The sequence below is a fragment of the Montipora capricornis genome, chromosome 6 (assembly GCF_036669925.1).
Source record: "Montipora capricornis isolate CH-2021 chromosome 6, ASM3666992v2, whole genome shotgun sequence".
Taxonomy (NCBI): Eukaryota; Metazoa; Cnidaria; class Anthozoa; order Scleractinia; family Acroporidae; genus Montipora; species Montipora capricornis.
The window spans coordinates 57,028,560-57,048,559 of record NC_090888.1 but is presented as its reverse complement, the minus strand read 5'-3'; the positions used below and the strand labels follow the sequence as shown (position 1 = coordinate 57,048,559).

General features: G+C 39.8%; 2 protein-coding genes across 2 annotated transcripts in view; one reads left to right on the top strand and one right to left on the bottom strand.

The window, feature by feature from the left end:
* Positions 1-12,869, bottom strand: part of LOC138052633 (protein dopey-1-like) — a 31,649-nt gene extending 18,780 nt beyond the window's left edge. Inside the window, exons 1-7 of the mRNA XM_068899172.1 lie at positions 12,282-12,869; positions 10,015-10,367; positions 6,769-6,955; positions 4,331-5,161; positions 2,647-3,682; positions 1,342-1,577; positions 587-739 (exon numbers count right to left, since the gene is read on the bottom strand). Coding sequence (XP_068755273.1) covers positions 587-739; positions 1,342-1,577; positions 2,647-3,682; positions 4,331-5,161; positions 6,769-6,955; positions 10,015-10,367; positions 12,282-12,419 — 2,934 coding nt within the window. The 5' untranslated portion in view covers positions 12,420-12,869. The remainder of the gene's footprint in view (positions 1-586; positions 740-1,341; positions 1,578-2,646; positions 3,683-4,330; positions 5,162-6,768; positions 6,956-10,014; positions 10,368-12,281) is intronic.
* Positions 12,870-12,989: 120 nt separating this feature from the next.
* LOC138052583 (uncharacterized) overlaps positions 12,990-20,000 on the top strand; it is a 16,213-nt gene continuing 9,202 nt past the window's right edge. Inside the window, exons 1-2 of the mRNA XM_068899118.1 lie at positions 12,990-13,320; positions 16,264-16,654. Of these exons, the coding sequence (XP_068755219.1) occupies positions 13,189-13,320; positions 16,264-16,654 (523 nt within the window). The 5' untranslated portion in view covers positions 12,990-13,188. The remainder of the gene's footprint in view (positions 13,321-16,263; positions 16,655-20,000) is intronic.

Sequence of the window (20,000 nt, the reverse complement as noted above, 5' to 3'; positions counted from 1 at the left end):
GAGTTGCGTAGTATTTTTCCGATCTCCTAGGGAATATGCAAAACGTGCGCTATTTTCAAGTCAAACTGTAGGGAAGATATCTGTTTACAAACATTGCTTTTGTTATTCAAATTTGCCAACCACAGGAACAAAAGAACCTTCGGTTTTTTCTGCCAATGATATCGTCAACGATATCTTCCCTATAGAATACCGATTACAAACAGTTTGGATATGGAAGTAAGCCACATCGTTTTTCGGCTAAGCCACGTTGCAAAAAAGCGCCAGTTAATTTATGGCATAAAAATATAAATGTCAGCTCGATGTCGTAAAAACAAGGTTGTAGTTACCCATCAAGAAAAAGTCCAATAGTGACGATGATAATCACGATGCATGATAGTAACAATAAAACCATTTTTGTCTCAATGACGATTTCTAGGTGATTGATAACCAGTCGACTTCATCGCCCGATGAAGACCAGCAGGTTGCAGTGGAAATGTTGCAGTCTATATCAGTGACCACATCGTAAGAGAAACGAAAAACGTGATTGTCATTCAAATGTTGATTCCTTTTTAACGCGCAAAAGAGTCGGGAGCAAACCAGTGCATACCTTGCTGACATCTACTAACGAGTTGCCGATGACATTTGCACAAAGTGAAGACGACGGCGTCAAGTTATGAAGCTGAAGAAACAGTTCAACGATTCTCTCATGATATTGAGTTGTGCCTTCCTGAATTTCATCCCACAGACTCTCCCCGATTACCTAATATTAAAAAAAGAAGGTCGTGCAAAAATGAACCCTTTTGTACAAGCCGAAAGTAACTTCGTGTAGTCTCAAAAACAACAGTTAGAAGTGTCACGCAATGCAAAACGTTGCGTGATTCCCTAAGAACGGCTACCTGAAAATCTGGGTAATATAAAGTTGAATGCCCACATAGGCCGAAACACCTGGCCCTGTCTAATTTGATGTGTTGAGGGCAATCAATATCTTTCCCATAATTTAATTTAATCCTTTCTCGTTAGTGAAGTTTCTTTCAAAGAGCTTATCCTCTAATTTTCCTTCCGCATCAATCCAGAGCTTCTGGAAAAATGTGTTCTCTGAATAGTTGAGAAAAGGTCCAAAGTGTAGTTAACAGGAGTGACTCCAGTTCTCGCATTTATTTACGAGTATATTATGCACCTTTATTTTCTCGATGTAACGGGCAGGAATGATCATTAAAAAAAAAAGGGGGATTAGGTTTTCTTCAAGACCATTATAATTCTATGTTACGATAACTTAACGTGCGTAAACGATTGAAATCCAACAAAAAAGAGCTACAGACGTACTAAGTTTATTGAAAAAAATAATTTGACATATGGCTGTACCTCATATAAATCAGAATTCTCGATCATTCCTAAAGACTGCTGGGAAATCATAGGAATGACCACCACAGGTGCGGAGGGCCTGGGTTTATGCACATGACCAGTGGTGACCGACAGCGTCAAGTTGATAAGATCCAACAGTGTACCCACGGCTGAACTTCGAATGTCAAAGTCACTGATTTCAAAACAGCACAGGATTAAAGACTGAAGCCACTCTGGGAGTGACAACATCTTGGGTGCTGTGAAGACAACGTATTGCAAGAATTTTAAAATAAATTACAAAAACAGCGATTCCGGGGTGATTGAAAAAAGGACTATGATGTTGCTCAAATGTTACTAAAAAAACGTGAAAACGATGAAAAATATTCGCCTGGAGAATTTGATATGTTAGAGGAAAATAAACATTTTGTCGACGGATTAAACTTAGTCTTTTCCTGATCTGGCGTGACAATTGACATACAGAAGGATTTCTGTCGCTCAGCTGGAGTACCTCGAGGTATACTGGTAAGTTCTTTTGTAAAGCCGATTTTTTAGTCGAGAAAGGCTTTGTTTAATTTAAGCTGCTACTGAAGTTGGTAATTTGTTCAAACGCTCACGCCACATTTTCAACCAATCAGAGGCATAGGGCAATCGAACAATAGGGAGTTAAAGCATGCAACGTTTTCAAGCCACGGACGGAAACCGGAAGTGAACATTTTGCATGCCAGGGTAGTAGGCACTACCAGATTTCAAACTAATCATCTCCTATAGTGAAGAGATACTTGACAATATAAAAATGGTACTCAAACTGTCAAAAGAACTCACTTCCGGTTGCCGTCCCCAGCTCAAAAACGTCGCTTGCTTGAGTTCCCTAATATTACTGTATGTATGTATTACTGTTCGTGTTTCTCGCGCTAAGCGGCCAGCCGCCTGTAAAGTTGTATTCGCTTTGCATTGTGATTGGCTCATAGATTGCTTGAACCTGTTGTGATTGGCCAAAATTACCTGTATTACTGTGGTTCACAGCACTCAGTCCTAACCCTCTCTGTGAACCAACGAGTCAAATAAATTATTAAGAGACTGCGTTAGTTTTTCGTGATGAGCAGATACAAGCGAATGCGAACTAATCACGCGTTTTAACCTGCAAAATAAATGATCGCCCACAGCTTCACAAAAAACAGAAAATAGCTGAATTGTTTTCCTCTTTACATTCGGCTAACAAAAGATTTGTTAAGACAGGATATCTAACATTCTTGTTTTGCAACAAAAACGAGCTTCAACTTGCAACGAACATTGTTTCTTTGGCATTAACCCTCCAATTTATCATACCTTCACTTATGTCAGCCGTTTCTGGTTGAGAATCCTTGCGAGAACAAACTGGAAAGCAGGACAATTTCAGCAAGAGCTTACAGGCTGCTACAAACGCCTCAGCACAGTTCTTGGATGACTTCAATGTTCTGAACGGAGACAAGAAAATGGTTTGTCCCGTGAACTGTCTTCTCGTCTTCAGATTTGATGCTGAACAGCCGCCCTCGGCCAGCTTCTCATTTCCGTCTTTGCTCGATAGATCGATCTCTTTCCACATGCCATCGCTAATGATTCCACTTGCTCGCATTGCTGTGTAACATTTTTTGCTTGCTATCCCAGGGACAGAACCTCTGCCAGTGTCCAAAGAGTTTAGGTATTTCAAGACCCTTTGCAAAACAAACTTAGCAAAGAAATCCTGGAAAAACTTCACACATGCTTGGATGAGAGAAGACTGAAAAGGCTGTGTTTGTGTTTTCAATCTCACTCCAGCGACAACACTGTTTTCTAGTCCATTTTGTACCTCACTTTTCTCGTCAAATTTGACTTCCCTCTCGTTTGATGATTCTGCTTGGAAATCACTCCATTCCTCCATATTATCTGAAAGCTCTTCGTTTTTATCTCCACAATGTACGTCATCTTCCTCACTTTTTACCTCTTCTACTTGCTCTACGGCTTCTTCAATTTTTGGGTCTCCCTCTACTTTGGTGAGTTCGCTTTGCGATGCTTCTTCTGCAAACACCTCTTGCGAACTCTCCAGAGACTTGTCAGTTCCACTGACTTGGCGCGCGTCACCTTTCAACTCAATAATATTCCACTCACTCATTTCATGTTCTGAGGATTCCTCAAATTCTTTTCTTTGATCATTTGCTGATAAGCCAGAATCGCTTTTATCCCCAGTTTTCATGGAAGGCATAACCTTTGAGAGAAGCTTCGAACACAAGCAAATCCCTTCCTTGACGTCTTCCAGCGTCATTGTCTCACATCGTTTAGTCATCTCTATCGTAATTCGACGCAAAAGCTCCGGCCAATGTTCGGTCTGAATCTCTACATCAGCTTCCTAAAATAAATAGAAAATATGCGACCAATCGTTAAAAATAGAGTATTGCGGGATATCTTTGATCATGCATCACCGACACCATAACAGAGGTTCTCCATGTAGTGTCGAAATTAATTCGGACATTTCTTTACTTTCGCATAGCCACGCATGTAGGCTCGACTTCCAGCCGCTTTAGGAGTGCGGTTAACATCCTCCTCCCAACGAACGGCTGAATCACTGGTCCACGTCGTCTGTCCCCGACGTAGCACCCGTCGCAATTGTATTTCGTATTCAGCCAATTGTATTTTGTACTTGGCAGGCAGGTGACTTTCCGACTGGCCGCAAATACAATTGGCTGGACCAGTGATCCAGCTCGGAGGTGCGCGCAGAGGAACGCGGGCGCACAAAACAGCTGGTCAATCGAGCCTACTACACATGGTGATCAGCATAAAAGTCGCACGCCACATTCTCAGCCAATCAGACGTAAAAGCAAAACCAATTTCGATTGGCTCGTTCGCATTTTCCCGCGCTTCGGGCCGGTTCCACGTGTTTCCTTTATGACTGGATTAAGTTTCGTAAAACCGCGGCCAAAGTATCTAATTTGGCTTTGATTCAAAAACACGTCTATTACAACAAACAAAAACACATGGAGATAATTAGAAAACTTACCAGAGTAACCACATCAAGAATAAAATCTGTCAACCGAAACACTTCTGCGAAATTTGTGGAGGTCTTTTTGTGAAATCCCTTATCATCACAGTGGCTTTCGGACGGTGCTGGTTTATCGCAATCAGAAAGCACCTTTGCTATATACTCCCACATAAAGTAAGGCTCAAAAGCATTGAAAAGCAAATTAGCGGTTTTAATAAGTTCATCTATAAGTTTCGTTTTCGCGGTGTCAGTTAATCCACTGACAAGATGTGCGCTCTCTAGTGAATCTTTCCTTCCGCTCTCTTCAAAAGCCGCCCCGTTTTCTTTTAAGACTTTACACTGACTGTACAACGCCCTAAACACATCGAGCAAAACATCCTCCAAAATCATTCCACCAATTTCGGGCTTGTCCAAAAGGCTGATAAGTATTCTGAACGGTTTGAGAATTTCCAAACGTCGTGTTTTCTTAGCTCCGTTGGTGTCGTGCTTTTCAAATTTCGCCTGAGTATGAAACACTGTCCTAACAGCCTCGATCACAAGTGGCCGCGCATACAAGCTGAAGAAAGATTCTGTGGGCCCGTCCTGATCGGCGTCGCTACTGCATACACTGTCAGTCCTCGACAGATTTTCGTCCTTTGTTGAATTTGTTCCCAGAAGCCATGAATAAAGACGTCTGTTCAACGACATATCTCTACGCAGTAAGACCTCGAGAGCAGCTGCAACTAACGCCACCTTTTCTTTTGGTGTGAGGTAAAGTGTGTCCATTGGTAGAAAGGCAAGAATAAAGTCAAGAGTGCTTCGCTGGGCAAGGACACTGCTATCCCCGAGGGACACACCCACTGCTTGAACCTTGGGTCAGAAATTAATAAGAAGAAGCGTGACTTAACTTCTTTTCACGATCCCGGGGACTAGAAAGGGGAGCACCACGGTAAAAATTGTATGTGCTTTTTTAATCCCACAATGGTGCCCTTTATTGACTTTTTAGAAGATTTTCGACATTGTACCTCAAAGAACAAAAGGTCTTTCTTGGTATTGTGATTGCAGGGCAATCAGTACCACAGGGGCCCCCAACCAACAAATTTCAACTAAAAGCCTTGAAGGGACATTGCCAAGATAAGGTCCGTTTGAAAGGATGTTCTTATCAGCTCGATGATTACGATCTGCTCGGAGTTCGAAAGTTCGTTTTAGGGAATAAAATCTTCCTTTAGCAAGAAATTGATTACTAAAAGTTAATTTCGAAGGATTTTCCAGAGAACTCTTTTCTTCCCCCAAAATACTGACAAAAAAATGCAAAAACAAGCCATCCAAAAACGTTGGGGACTATTTTTCCCCGGTCGTGAATGTTTGGAGTGGTCTCCTAGTAACTTGTTCTCAGAAACCTTAAAAAAGTCTAACTGGTGGCACGGCATAAATTTTGAAAAATGTGGGAAGCATTCCATCCATATAGTTTACGTCATAGAAAGTGCGGCATATGGGGTTTTATTCACGAGTTGTTTGTGTCAAAAACCCAAACGAGCGAGGAACGAGCGATTGAGGGTTTTTGACACAAACGACGAGTGAATAAAACCCCGTACAAAGCACTTTCTATGTCGTGAACTGTTTATTACACATAACACGAGAATTTTCATTAACATAGTTTTCTGAACACAAATTAGAAACAAAAACTCACTAACAATAGAACCAAATGCAAATTTAATTTAATTCAATAACAATGTACGATTTGCACAAGATGCACGAGTAATTGGCATGGAAACGCCTTTACGCTATCGTTGATTGGTTATACTTCTGCATGTGAAATAGCTGTATGCCATTCTGATTGGCTGTATAAGCCTTTTCCACATGTGAAAATAAGGCATATAGATTTGTACAAATGAGCTTTATGGAATCAAATTCTCATGTTATGTGTAATAAAAACTGATATACCAACTAAATTTTCTGTTGGGTACCCTTAACTATTTCAAAGAAGACAAATTGAACAGCAACCCTAGAAAGAAACCAAAACAAGTCGGTTATCAGAGCAGGATTAAACACAAAGCACCTAATATACACCCACTAAGTCCCCAACCACCAGTCACGAAGGACATGAATTGTGCCACTCTGTCTGCTCTACTGCTCACACACAAAGGAATAGAGGCAAGAGCAAAATGGCCGTGTAATAGTACAATGATCTCATAAAAAAAGGACATACGGGTAATCAATACACAGGGTGAATATCTAAATAAAGTTCAAAACTGCATGCCACATCCAGGCTGACAGTCACCCAGCAAGGATGAAAAAGATGTTATTAAAGAACATTAATTTTTTCTAGGAAATTACAACTAAACTAAACTGCAAGCAGTTCCTTCAGAGTCAATCAAGCAGTGCACTTGTCACGCATGTTTACTTAGTAGATGAGGGTAAACTGTAACAGGCACCTTGATTGACTCTGGAAACAAATCAACAAAGATGACACAAACCATGAGAGGTATATCATTTCCCAAGAGATACTCTTTATTCCCAACTCCTTTCTTGCTCAGTCTTGTCATTATAAAGGTGACAGCCGGTAATCGGATGCTGGGTGATGAACAAACGCATCCCCACAGTGTGGTGTAGAATATCTTCTTGTCCATGTTCTCACTGAAAGAACCCAGCAATGAAATAGTCCTAAGAAAAGTTAAGCAAAGGAGAACTTGGTTAACACAAAAGGATAAGCTGCCAGTCAGCTGTGCAGGGGGTCCTGGATCCAAATCTTGAATAGACCAACACTTACGGTCCTCTATGAGTGAAGAGAAGGTGATACCCATACTTAAATTAAAGCCATAGACTCCTGAACTGTCACCATAGACGAGTGAAATCGTCTGGCGTTAGAGTAAAATTATTATTCTGTAAAGTCTCGCTCCCAGGTGTCAATGGGTTAACGACACCAGTCTTCTCAGCACTTATGTCCACAAATGTATTTAATTACATGGATGGCCAATTTTGTTATCCAACATGAAGTATCCATGTAAGTCTAAGCATTTGCTACCTATTTGCAACAATAAGGTACATCCAGGTGATCTGGTGACGTAATTCGGAGGACTGGGGAGAAAACTTTTAACGCCGTATACAACAACCGCGGGCGGCCTTATTTTTTAATTCAACATGGCAGAGGTGAGGGTAGATCTTGTCGGGTCTACTTGAATGTTCATTCAGTAACAGGCAATGTGGTAGACACGTAATGATCTGTTGAGTTTTGGCGATGGCAATACTGCAGGGAGTTTGGAAACAACACCTAAGGCCACGCGCGGTTGTGGGATACGGCATTACAATTTTTCTCTCCAGTCCTCCGAATTACGTCACCAGATCACCTGGATTGTAAGGGTGAAGGTTAACCCATTGACTCCTGGGGGTGCCCCACTGACAAGTAAAATCGTCTGGCGTTAGACAGAGTGAAATACTATGTATGGCTGGTTCAGGCCAGTTTGGGTGTCAAAGGGTTAAAGTTATTTTCAGCTTAGGGTAAATGTAGCTGTTTATCCTTCCTTGTGCAGCAGCATTTGGGGACACTTTGTGATGTTAATTGTCTGAGTGTATTCTGAGACAAAAGCGATGCTGAAGTTGGAGAGAAGAGCAAGGGGACACTTCGTGAATTATCTGCTTCTTGGTTACAGCGCTTAGAGTAAAGCCCCATCAGGGCATCCAGGACAAGCAGATTTCACACTTGGGCAAATCACTTCCTCTGACCACTTGCCCACTTGAAAAGCACTCACTCAATCAGTCCAAAAAAATTAAAAACAGGTCTTAAATAATAATAATAATAATAATAATAATAATAATAATAATAATAATTTGAGCTAAAGAAACAGTACCCTGGCTATGACGTTGAACAATGTAACATCATCATTGGCGTGCTGGGGGGATGGTTAAGGGATGTAGACCTGACAATGAAGAAGCTCTTTGGCAGTAGGGGCTATGACGTTTTGAGAAGGATGCAGAAGGATACCATCTCGAGTTCTCTCAACATAGTGAGAACTTTCAAAGCTACCGCCAATTGACTTACCCCGTGGGAATAGTATAGGAGCTCAATGTAGTTTTAGTATTAGAGAGCTTTAGATTGTCCGTAAGATTTTTTATATTTTATTGCTAATTTACTTATTTACTTATTTATTTATTTATTTTAGCATCCATACGTTTACCAACTGCAATAATAATAATACTTTATTCAGTATTTCTCTGTTTTAAATGAATAATGAATTAATTAGCCCAGGTAAGTGGAAGAGAACCTTGGGCAAATGGGTCATCAAATTTGATTGCCTATTGGGCAAGTGGGGATTTTAACTTTTTGCTAGGCCTGAGTTACATGTAGCCCTGTTTCACTAAGTACTCCATTATCAGAACTTAATTGTCACTGTTGGCAAGGGGTATTATATCTGAGAAACAGCACATACAGTACTTCCTCTCATTAAATTCAGAGTTATTTGTTTTAAGAATGGTCTTGCATTTCTAGCAATTTTTCATAAGGAGCAGGGAATGGGATCAACATCAGACGATCATGGAGACCTCACTAAAGCTCAAATAAGAGCCCAAGAGAAATTCTGGATAAAGGAAAATTTGGGTGTCTTGCTCAAATATTAATTTTTGTCTATGCAAATCTTGAATTGGTGAGCTGTGAAGTCTATTTTCCCGAAAAAGAAAATTCGGAAAAATTACTAAAATCGCTTTTCTTTTGTTCCCCACCATAATCCGTGTGCAAAAAACTGTTTGACGTATCATATCATGTGAAAGAACCAGGTGTCAATTGACAGCCTTCACACGCTATCTGCTATCTTAGCACATGTCCAAACGCTGATTGGCTCAGCATTATTGGCTTTCAAGTAGGAGGCAGAGTTATTCAGCACACAAAATCTTTAAGCTCAATTTTCTAGGGCTTTATTTTGATGCCAAAATTACAACTTCTTGGACCTCCAGTCCTGATGAGTTTTAAGATATCACTTCCAAATTTTCAACTCTAATAGATGATTTTACTACCTCAACTACCGTTTGAGGAATTTTTCGTTTGTCTTCGGAGACTGTTTGATATTTCCTGCAATTTGCAACATTCAAAAATTCCTCACACAGTATGGGAGTGCATTCATCTGTGACTAAGATGCAACAAAGTGCGGTTGTTTTCACAATAAAGCAAAGCGGCAGGAGCTTCTGCAGCAGACTTGATCACTCTGAGTTTGAGGCCTCCAAATTAAAAGGCAATATTAAATACCAAAAAACTGAAACTTCAATCTACTAGCTTTAACCCATTGACTCCCAGGGGTTCCCCACTGACGAGTAAAATCGTCTGGCATTAGACAGAGTAAAATAATAAGTTTGGCCAGTTTAGGCCGGTTTGCATGTTGAAGGGTTAATATGATATACAGTTTGACCCTATACAGAAAATACCTAGCAGTGCAACAATTTTATTTTTCTGTGGACACCTCATTATCCTTTACTGAGACCTTAAATTTTATTGTTACACCACAAGGGCATCCCAGAGACTCCATGGTAGCCCTTGTATTTTGTGTCTGAGAAAACTGCTGAATGGTTGGTCTTGAGATTAACCCCTTTCTGACTGAAGAGTTCCATAGCGATGAGGGAAATTGTCTGGTGTAAGAGTAAGATTTCAAGTGGCACTCTTAGAGAGAAAAGGGTTAACATTGTCAAAATTACATTGAGCCACATCATGCTAATATGGATACCACCATGAAACAGACCTGTCAGTATATTCTGACCCTTCTTCAATTCCAGGCAGAAGCCCAAGCAGAAGTCCTGACAATCCAGGAAGCAGTGCTTTACCAAGAGGAAGAAAATAGTTCTCATACATAGTCATCAGTAAAGGCCTTGTCGACATAGCAGCATTTCCAAGCAGTGGGAAAAGTCCTGCACTGTAGATAAACAAGTCCTGGGCAAGACCTTTGTGCCCTATGCGTGTGAAGATGAGTTCGTAGGTTTCTAATGCTTTGAGGTGCACACCACTCGGCAATGTCGGATGCATACATTGTGCTAATCGTTTGCCAATGGTCAGCTTTCTTGGAACTACTTTGAATTTGGTGTGATTTTGTAATACCTATACAAAGGAAACATTGGGTGAAAGTTAATACAATGTACTTTCACAGTAAAATAAAATGAATAATGGAGGCAATCGAAAAAGCAAGTTGCAAACTTCATTAAACTGGCAACACATGAACTGTTAGGCTTTTCAGGACAAACTTGTAATACTGTTTAGAGGACTTAAGCCACATTGCTTAGTATATACTAAAACAGAGGATGGGTCGAAGGCGTGCTCTGATTGGCTTCTCAAACTCGAATTGAATATCCTTTGCTAGTCACCCCCGAGCAACTCAAGCGGGATTTGCGCCTGGAAATATTGTTAGACCTCGTTACTAACAGAAATTGTTGCAGGAATAAATGAGTAACAATAATCTTTTTGTGTTATATTATCCCGCCATTTTAGTTTTTAGTATATACTGAAACAACAGTTACTATTCACCTCAGTGTCGGTTCGCAGTTGTGGGTGTAACTCACCCCGAATATCCACCACTAGCCACCTCCACTTTGGTGAATAGCTGTTAATTATTTAATAGGAAAGTAAAGAACAAGGCCACTACTACAGGGACAACAGCTGTAGACCCCCTACACTTTGGAAACAGCCAAGCAATTTGATTACTCGCAAGGATGTGAGGTGGGGCCTACGGTTTATAGTACCTATGCAAGAAAACTTGAAAATCTGACCATTTACAGAACTAATTACAAAAGAAGCATGACTGAGGTCAAACTGCAATCTTGGACAAAACTCTTGGAAAAAATTAATTCTTGAGTGGCACCCACTGACAAAATATATTGGTCCTCTTCTTCCCCCCCCAATACCAATGTTGATAATGTGATGCAAAATACTGTGCAGGCCTTTGGTCACTGTTTCAACCAACATTGGAATGGGGGGAGAGGGGAAAGTAGGAAGAATTTAATTTTTATCACAGATAATTAGAGCGTCACATTTTCCTGCCAGTAGCCTGATGTTCAAGCAAGCCAACAGATAAGTACATGTAGCATTAAGTTCACTCCCTGTAAGCAAGAGATAACTGACAAAATTTGTGTTATTCCAACATTGTAACTGGAAAGCTGCTCGGGCAAAAGTGTTAAACCCGGCCTCTATTGATTTGTTCTTGGGTCAAGTTTCATGGTTCTCTATTCTTCTCTGAAAAGCTTCCATAACTTTTTCAGAAAGGCAGCACTAGGCTGGTGTGGATCTTTACAAAGATGATTACACACATCCTTGCTCCAGACAAACCAGTCAGCCATTCACAAGTGCTGGATCAAATTTAACGTGTGGTCAGGACAGATCTTGAACCCTGGACTGATCTCTGGATCAAGATGAGTGCCTAATACCCAATGGGACCACACTACACTGTACAATAGCCTTTTACGAATTCGAGAATCATAACTTTATTAAATCAGAAAACAATCACTGTTACAAAGATAAGATTTATAAGTATAACAGGAAATATGTAATGTTTATAGCAGTTGACTGTACTCATAATTATACTCATTTGATTAAAAAATACTACATGTACATGTAGTAATTGTTTGAAAGAAAAAATAAAATAAAATAAAATAAAACAGCAGTCTTTGTGTATAGTGTCTTGTAGAATAAATTGAATTCACAAATTATAGCTGTTTACTCTGTTTTGTCCTCCATAACAGCTGTCCATAACCATGAACCAACATGTCAACTTGATATGAATTAATTTTATTTTTTCTTATAACCACCGTTATTTGCATTTGACCAATTCACATATGCACTCTCAAAACTGAAAATAGCTAACCTTTAAAGGTAAGGATCTCAAACAGAAAAGATAACCTATTTTGTAAGACTCTATATTATTATAAGCTCATCGATCAAGTATCATTTCTCAACTGAACTAGGAAGAAGTAGCCTTAATTAAGATTAAGCTTACAAACTGTACGTGTATGTATACTATACCTTGTTGAGTTTTCCTAGTGCAGAAATAAGGTCCGCCCATTCACTGGAATACTCGAAACTCTTCAGAGCCTTTTCGATGGCGTTAATAAACTGGCGGTACTTTGAATCTGATAGCAGTTCTAACTCCTCGGGATTCATGGCTTACAATTGATTGTGACACCAGGCAAATTGAAGAGGCCTCATTGCATCTTCGTGCAGTAAACTCATGACAAATTATCAAATCTCGAGACAGTCGCAAAAGAAAATTTTCCCCAAAAAGTGTACAATAACGATTCTTTGAAACATGCTGCGTACGATCCCAGACAAACCATCTAGAAAAGCTTGAATACGTCCGCAAAAATTGTCGATCTTTGAATTAATTTCAGTCAGGTGACGTCACGGATCGTGAAATGAACTCTGCTCCTATTATCATGATCAGTACATCGCCATCAGAAAAGGATTTCGTTACTTCCTTTCATAAAAGCTATTAAAACGTTGCAATTTTGCATGGCTTCTCTTCGAGTTACTGCGTTAAATGCAGGAACCAACCTCATTCCCAGGGTCTTCTCAGCTTTCAACATGGCGGCGGGTCGGGAGAACACGAAGTTTTCTGAGGTTTTCTGAGCCCGCGAGACTGAGCACCCCCAGCGAACCATTCAATGGCTGGCCGCAGCGAACGCCCCCTTCATATGAGCCTACTCAATTCCTCCCAGAAGGCCTCGCGATACGCGACACGCAGACAAATGAATCCCGTCGACGGCAGCATAGCAGCTTTTGTAAGCTGCAAGAAAAATTGAACCGCTAGCGCTGCTAAGTTTCGATATCGAATTTCACTATCTTCATCACCCCTCTCCCCCACCTCCCTGTCAGTTACAAGACGTAAGCAGCATTGAGTCACCTCCATTTTGACTGACTGCGACCTGCAGTGATGGAACCTGTTGAACTCGTGAGCAGATGGCTTGGCATTGAAAAACTTTACTTCACAAAAATAGAAGGTTGCTGTCCTACGTCAATTCCACTGAACGAAGTTGTGTTCACATATAGATGGTTCACAGACGAGGTATGTTTTGGATTCAGTGGGTTAATGCACTAGTCATTTGCTTCCCCCACCCCTTGACCCCCGGGGATGGGGAGGGAAATTACATTTGAATGGTTGTAAAGTAGGTGTATTTCCACTGGGGACTAGAGCAGACAAACACACGTAATTCCCCCACCCCTCTGTTTCTAAAAGATTCTGAGTCATCAAGGAAATGTTAGGGAGATTACCACAATGTACAGTTCTTGCCATTTGTGTGTGCCACATGAACTATATAAGGAACGGAAAAAAAAAAAAAAGAACTGGATAGAAACAAGACAGGAATAAGCGACCAAAAAAAAAATTTTTGCACGTGTGAAAATACTCATTACCATTGCTCTTCGTTTGTTTTTGGTCCCAGTCCTCCTAGGTAAGAATTCCCCGATATTTCCCCCTGTATGTCCCCAGAGGGGTAGGGCAGAGGTACGAAAATCTTGTAATTTCCCTACCCCCTAGAGGCGTAATTATAGCGTAATCTCGCATAATTGCCCTAGTAATTTCCCCATATGTCCCCACTATCCCCGGGGGTAGAGGGGTGGGGAAAACAAATGACTAGTGCATAACTCTGGCAGCTCGAAATTTACACTGAACTGGATAAAGGCTTTCTGAATTTATGAGGGTCGCAAACATAACGCTAAACATCTTGTTACGCTGTGTTTTTGGATTAAGGAGAATAATAAGTTTATAGAAAGCTTAAGTAAGCTTATATTTTCGATGAAAAAGGTGGCAGAATATAAAGGAAAGTTGACTGCCGATAACTCGAAACCCTCCCGCTAATTAACTCGAAGGAATTTTCAGTTAAGCTTACCTTCAGGTCATTGTTCTATATAATTTTACCCTCGATAACTCGAATTTCCGATAACTCTAACCTTTTTTTCTATTTTTCCAGAAGGTTCGAGTTATATCGGGAGTCGCTGTATCAATTAGAAAGCAGTATGGAAATTGAAATTGTATGCTGGGCTTATTGATGAAAGAGGCCATTATATCAGATGTCTAGTCACGGCAATTTTGTAAATTAATAACGAGCACACATACGAGTTAAGGCTACCGCACACTAGCCGATATTTTGTCAGCCGACAAAAAATCTTCACTTGTCGGGTAGTGTGCAGGGAATTCAGACAAGTCTGCGACAAAATCGGGGCTTGTCGGGCGATATCTGACAGTGCTAGATCTCAAAGCGTCTTGTCGGGCTTTGTCGGCTAGTGTGCGGTGGACCAAGACAATTTGTTGGGGCTCGTGCGTACCTCAACCAATGAGGAATTGTCATCAGAGTCACATGAACAAGCGTCTTTTCCAACATGGTGGAGATCTACTCAGCCCCAAGCCTAAACGCGGTTAGTCGCAACAAAAAATCGGCTAGTGTGCGGCAAGCTGATGTCCCGACAAATGTTTAGCCCAATTGACCCCGAGTAAAAATCTGCAGTTCTGCGACAAAAAATTGGCTAGTGTGCAGTGGCCTTTAGTCTCCTCCGCAGCCGTTTTTTTGGGATGTCACCGAATGCTCCCCCCAAAGAAACGGGTGCTCACAACCGAACCACATTCCTTTACCGATATTAGCCAATCACAGCTGCGGTTTCATTTGAACCAGTTCGTGCCAACCTTTGAAACTTGCCGGGGCCAATCAGACAATGTTTTTTATATTTGTATCCCGTCATCGGAGACGTCACAAATAAACATGTGGATTTCTGGCCTTTGTTTAGGGACACCGAAAAATACTGGCGACGCTTGAATGAGCTTTGTTTGTGGCTTAAGACTCTGCAAAGTTCAAGCTAATAATTATTACTAGAAGCTTTCAAATCGAAAAACCATTGTAAAGAAGGAAGATATCTATTTCAATTTGCCTAATAAAGGGACTAAGAAATCAAGTAGCTTCGCTCGATATGTTGACAGCAAGTTCTGAATGCTGCTCTTTTCTTCTGTTTTCAATCTGTAGGAAGCTTTCAGCCTTTGAATCTATTGATTGACGCTTACAATTAGACATTTCCAGAAAATATATATTCTCTCATGAGCTGAACATACAACGATGAGCACATGGAGCCTTTGTGCTTGGGACTTTCATTTACATTTTTTTTCGTCTGTCATGATCGTAGCCCATGAACACAGCCCAGTTTTGGTCCCGGGTTTTGGTGGTGTGCGTGCGTGCGGCGTTAGACAAAAGCCAGAAACTTTTTCGCGCAAAATCTTACATCATTCACACTTTGCTATTATGTGATTGGGCTGTTCAACAGAGTACAAAAAAAAACACAAACACAAAAGGAAAAGAATGTGGTTCGGTTGTGAGCAGCCGTTTCTTTGGGGCGAGCATTGTGTGACATCTAAAAAACGGCTATGGGGGAGACTAACGTACAAGTAAGCTAGATTTTTGCTTGCAAAAAAATTGTCTTTAAAGTTGTCTCGTGGAAGCCAAAAGCTTTTGATTTCCTTTTGTGTAGAAAACCATGGCTTGCATGAATTTTGAACTTTTCCCATCAGTCTGTCTCTCTCCAACCGAGTAAAACTCTAGAATACCTGTCCGCTCATTAGCATCTCATTGAATAAGAAATATGGGTTATTGACCAAGTTTGTTCGATCAAGATGGCTGGATATTGGCCAAGTTCTTTTTTTTTGCATGTTTATGGACTGAGACGAAGTTGTCGTCCATAACTCGCAAAAAAAGAGCGAGGCCAATATCCAGCCATCTTTACTGAACAAACTTGGTCAATAAAGGATTTATTATATGGCTTTCGGGGAAATTTTTCTTGCGGGATACAGTGGGTAGTCCCTAGGGGGCACACCAAAGCACACCAACACATGTAAATGGAGTGAACGGGTATTCTGAAGTTGCTCCGCACCTTACAATTTGAGCAGTGTTGTGAGTCATCATGTTACAGTGGAATATACTCCTGGTGGTCACCCCTTTCTAAATTTATGTAATTTTTTTCTAAGTAGGATAAGCAGCATATTGGAGTAGATTTCTGGGAGTTATTTGGAAAAGGCAAAGAAGTGCTTGAGCACAAATTAGAGGAGTTGAAACAAGGCAAAAAAGTTGAAGAGCCTGAAGACATAAAAGTTGCACTGGAGACATTTGATTATATAATGGATGCCTCAAAAAGGCTATCTGAGAAAGATATTGAGGCAGTGACAGACGATCTGTCTGACTATCACAGAGAAATAGACAGCAATGTGGTAATTGCCCGCGAATTTATTTCCCCTCTGCTGGGTCCTAAAGGCATTATTGTCCTCAATTCCCGACATGCGTCATCATCGGAGCTACATGCTAAGGAACCCTCAAAGTTAAGAGTGGCTTCTGCAGCTGGCACCTGGAGAGGACTTGGCATTGGTTAGTGGTCTATAATACAGTAATGAAATATTTCTTCTGAATGTAACATTTAGAGTTGTTTTTCTGGTCTTACACTACTACAGTAACTAAACAGTTGCAATAACACTTAATTGAGTTTCCTGAAAAAATTTGCAACTTTTTCAAAGTTGTTGTATTGTGTTTTCTGCTGGACATCCACCATACATAATAATTATACACTGATAACCCATTGAAAAGTAGTTTATTGAGGTATGGTTCAACACTGAAAAATTAAATAACTTTAATATTAGTGAGCATGTGGTATCCAGGCCTCAGGATTCACATTAAAAATGTCGAACACCTGCTAAAATGCTATTTTAAACATATCTTTATTATCCTTGTTGCTTCAAAATGCCAGACATACCGTTTTGAATTCATCACTTCACGTCTTCTTATTCCGGAATACGGTGAATCAAGCGCACTTTAAGTCAATGATCGAGGGAATGGATCGCGCTCCAAAGGTATTACAATTTTGCTCCATTATCTCCAAATTGACACAAAATTCATGATGAGAAACAAAATTTTTTATCGCTTTATTTATTTTACCAAAAGTTGCGGGAAAATCCCAACTGCTGACCCTTTTATTTCAACGGTCAAAGCTGGTCGCAAATTGATGACTCCTCCATGTAATTTAATCACAAAGGGCAAAAATTCAGTCACAAATGCGATTGTATTGGTTACAATTTCGATTACGGAGTAACCATAAGCATGTAAATACATTGGACGGGCCTAATTATTAGTTTTATAACTTGTTTAAGTTTCCGCATAATCCGTTGTAATTTCCGCATAATAAAACGCATGTTTCCCGCATAATATGGCCAAAAATTTCCGCATAATCTTTAATTTTTTTCCGCATCCTATCAGAAGCCATGTGAAACACTGCCTTCAAATTTTGCAGGAAATTACAAAAACCTTGCTCATTTCTCTCTTGAACAACAACGCTTCTGGCTGCCATCTTGCAATTACCCTGAGGTGTTATGGGATTCCACGATTTGCTAAGAAATTCGTGCACAGGAAAAAAGAATTTTTATAAGAATAATGACACATTTGAAACTAAATTTACAAGACATGTTTCGGTCGTTCAACGACCATCTTCAGTTGAAAGTAGAATTAATTTAGAGTTACGTTTGAATTTATAATGTAATGCTAAACAAAGATAAATGACAAGTGTGAAATAAATTAATTTGACAAAATAGCCAAAGGTAACAAAAGAGTGTATAATACAGGCCTTCTGATAGGGTGCGATGAAAAAATGCAAATTATGCGAAATTTGCAGGGCAGATGATGCGATTAGAAAGGCCAATTATGCGATAAATAATGTAAATTATGCAATTTTTTTCTGAACTATTTTAAGCTTGTTTTATAAGGTTTCAGGATAAGAGAAGCACTTTTTTGCTGCCCTAAGGACATTTTGAATGCAAAGGAACAGTTATTATGCATCTTGATCGACATTAATTGGGATAAATACGAAAAATGAGATCTTCTGCACTATTGGTGCACCACGTTAAAATTTGAAAGGACACAGCTAACATGCCAAATGAATGATCAATAATATATTATTGATATTCCTGCATGCGACTAGCTTCTTACGTTTTGTTTTAATGTGCAAAACACAACAAACCAACTTTTTAAAATTCATTTTGCCATGATCAGCAAAAAAACCAGCACTGAATTTTTAGTTTTTTAAAACTTTATCCTGCTTCACAATAATAGTATTCAATCCATAATTAGCCAGGCAGATCATAAACTTACATATTAACTACATTGTAAAAGATGATTTTAAGAGCATCTTATGTTACTTATTATTACTGTAACAGTACATGTAGGTTAATTAATACCATATGCCAGTCTGTCAAACTCGGATCTGATCTCATAATAGTATTGTATAACAAAACTAGCTTGAACATACATGTAACAAAACAGTCTTTCTCCCCTGTAGGTAGTAGTTGAACATCAAAGGGGACTCTTCGAGTCACGACTGAATATTTTTCACAATATTGCATGACGAGCAAAACATAAGTCCATCGTCCACGTGGAACGTACATTTGGGGTACTTTCTTGTTCGATCGTGAGCTGTCAGATTAAGCAGAAGGTGGGAACTTGCCTTCTTGATCGAAGAAACAGCAAGTTTTTATCAGTTTTCAACGAAAAAACTACATTTTGCCGAAAAACTGACAACTTTGCTTATTTTTCAAGGTGATCATATATCAGACACTCAGATTGGCTAATCTGAACAAAGGGCGTGTTTGTGTTACAGCAGTAGGCAACTCTTTAGCTTTAAGAATGAGACTCGTACCAGTCCTCCGACATGAAATTTAATGCCTTGAACTTCGAATGTTTACGACATTGAAGGTGACAAAGGGTTTTTAGCCTTTTTCCAAGGTAAATCATCTTTAAAAAGGCGTATTTATGCAGGAAATCTTAAGAAAATTGTAGATTTATGTTTTATTTCATGAATATTGTGCGTTCTTTTGTGAATTATGTGATTTTTCGTGAATTGTGTGATCGGATGCGATTTGAGGTCGATTGTGTGAAATTGCACCATCGCATAATATCAGAAGGCCTGAATATTAATAGTAACGTGCTAATTAGAACAAGAGAGTTAAATTAACATGATATAATAATTATTGCTTGTTTAAGAAGGTTGCTCCCAGGAGATATGTAATGCCTCCTTTATCTTGACCGGGAATTTTTTGTCGCCTGGTCTATAACTTAAAAACATTCAGCAGAGCAGGAATTATGGCATGCCTCGGATTGTTGAAGGTGTTGAAAGATATGTGAGGTCCTGCCCTGTTTAAGTGTTCATGAATGCGTGTCCAGAGGTGTAGCAAGAATTACAGCTTGCACAAGTAAACTTGTAAACAACGTTCGAATGAAGTTCAACAGGCACAGGGTCCTTCACACTAAACATGCTCATAATGAAAAACTCAAAATTTCATTACACTGGGTGCCTCGCTTGTATTTGCCTCATCAAGCTATTATATTTACAGAATTTGATACTAATGAATTGTTTTGGCCTACTGCTGATTGATAAGTTACTGATAAGATTTAGTATTAGTTTAAAAAAGGAGACCAGAGGGTCTGTATGACAAAAATAAACAATTTGCTACAGTATGTGCAATCTAGGTATAAGAGCAGCTCATACTTCTTTAATAGAACTTATTTGGAGTAGTATTGTTAGGGGTAGTCCATCTTATGGGTAGTCCATTAGGGTAGTCTATTAGCATGGTCACCTGAAAATGTCAAAAATAGTCCACGTAAGCACCACGCAGTACAAAATTCAAGAGTGCCTGCTGTATAACATGTGTAGGTTTTGTACACTTGTGGT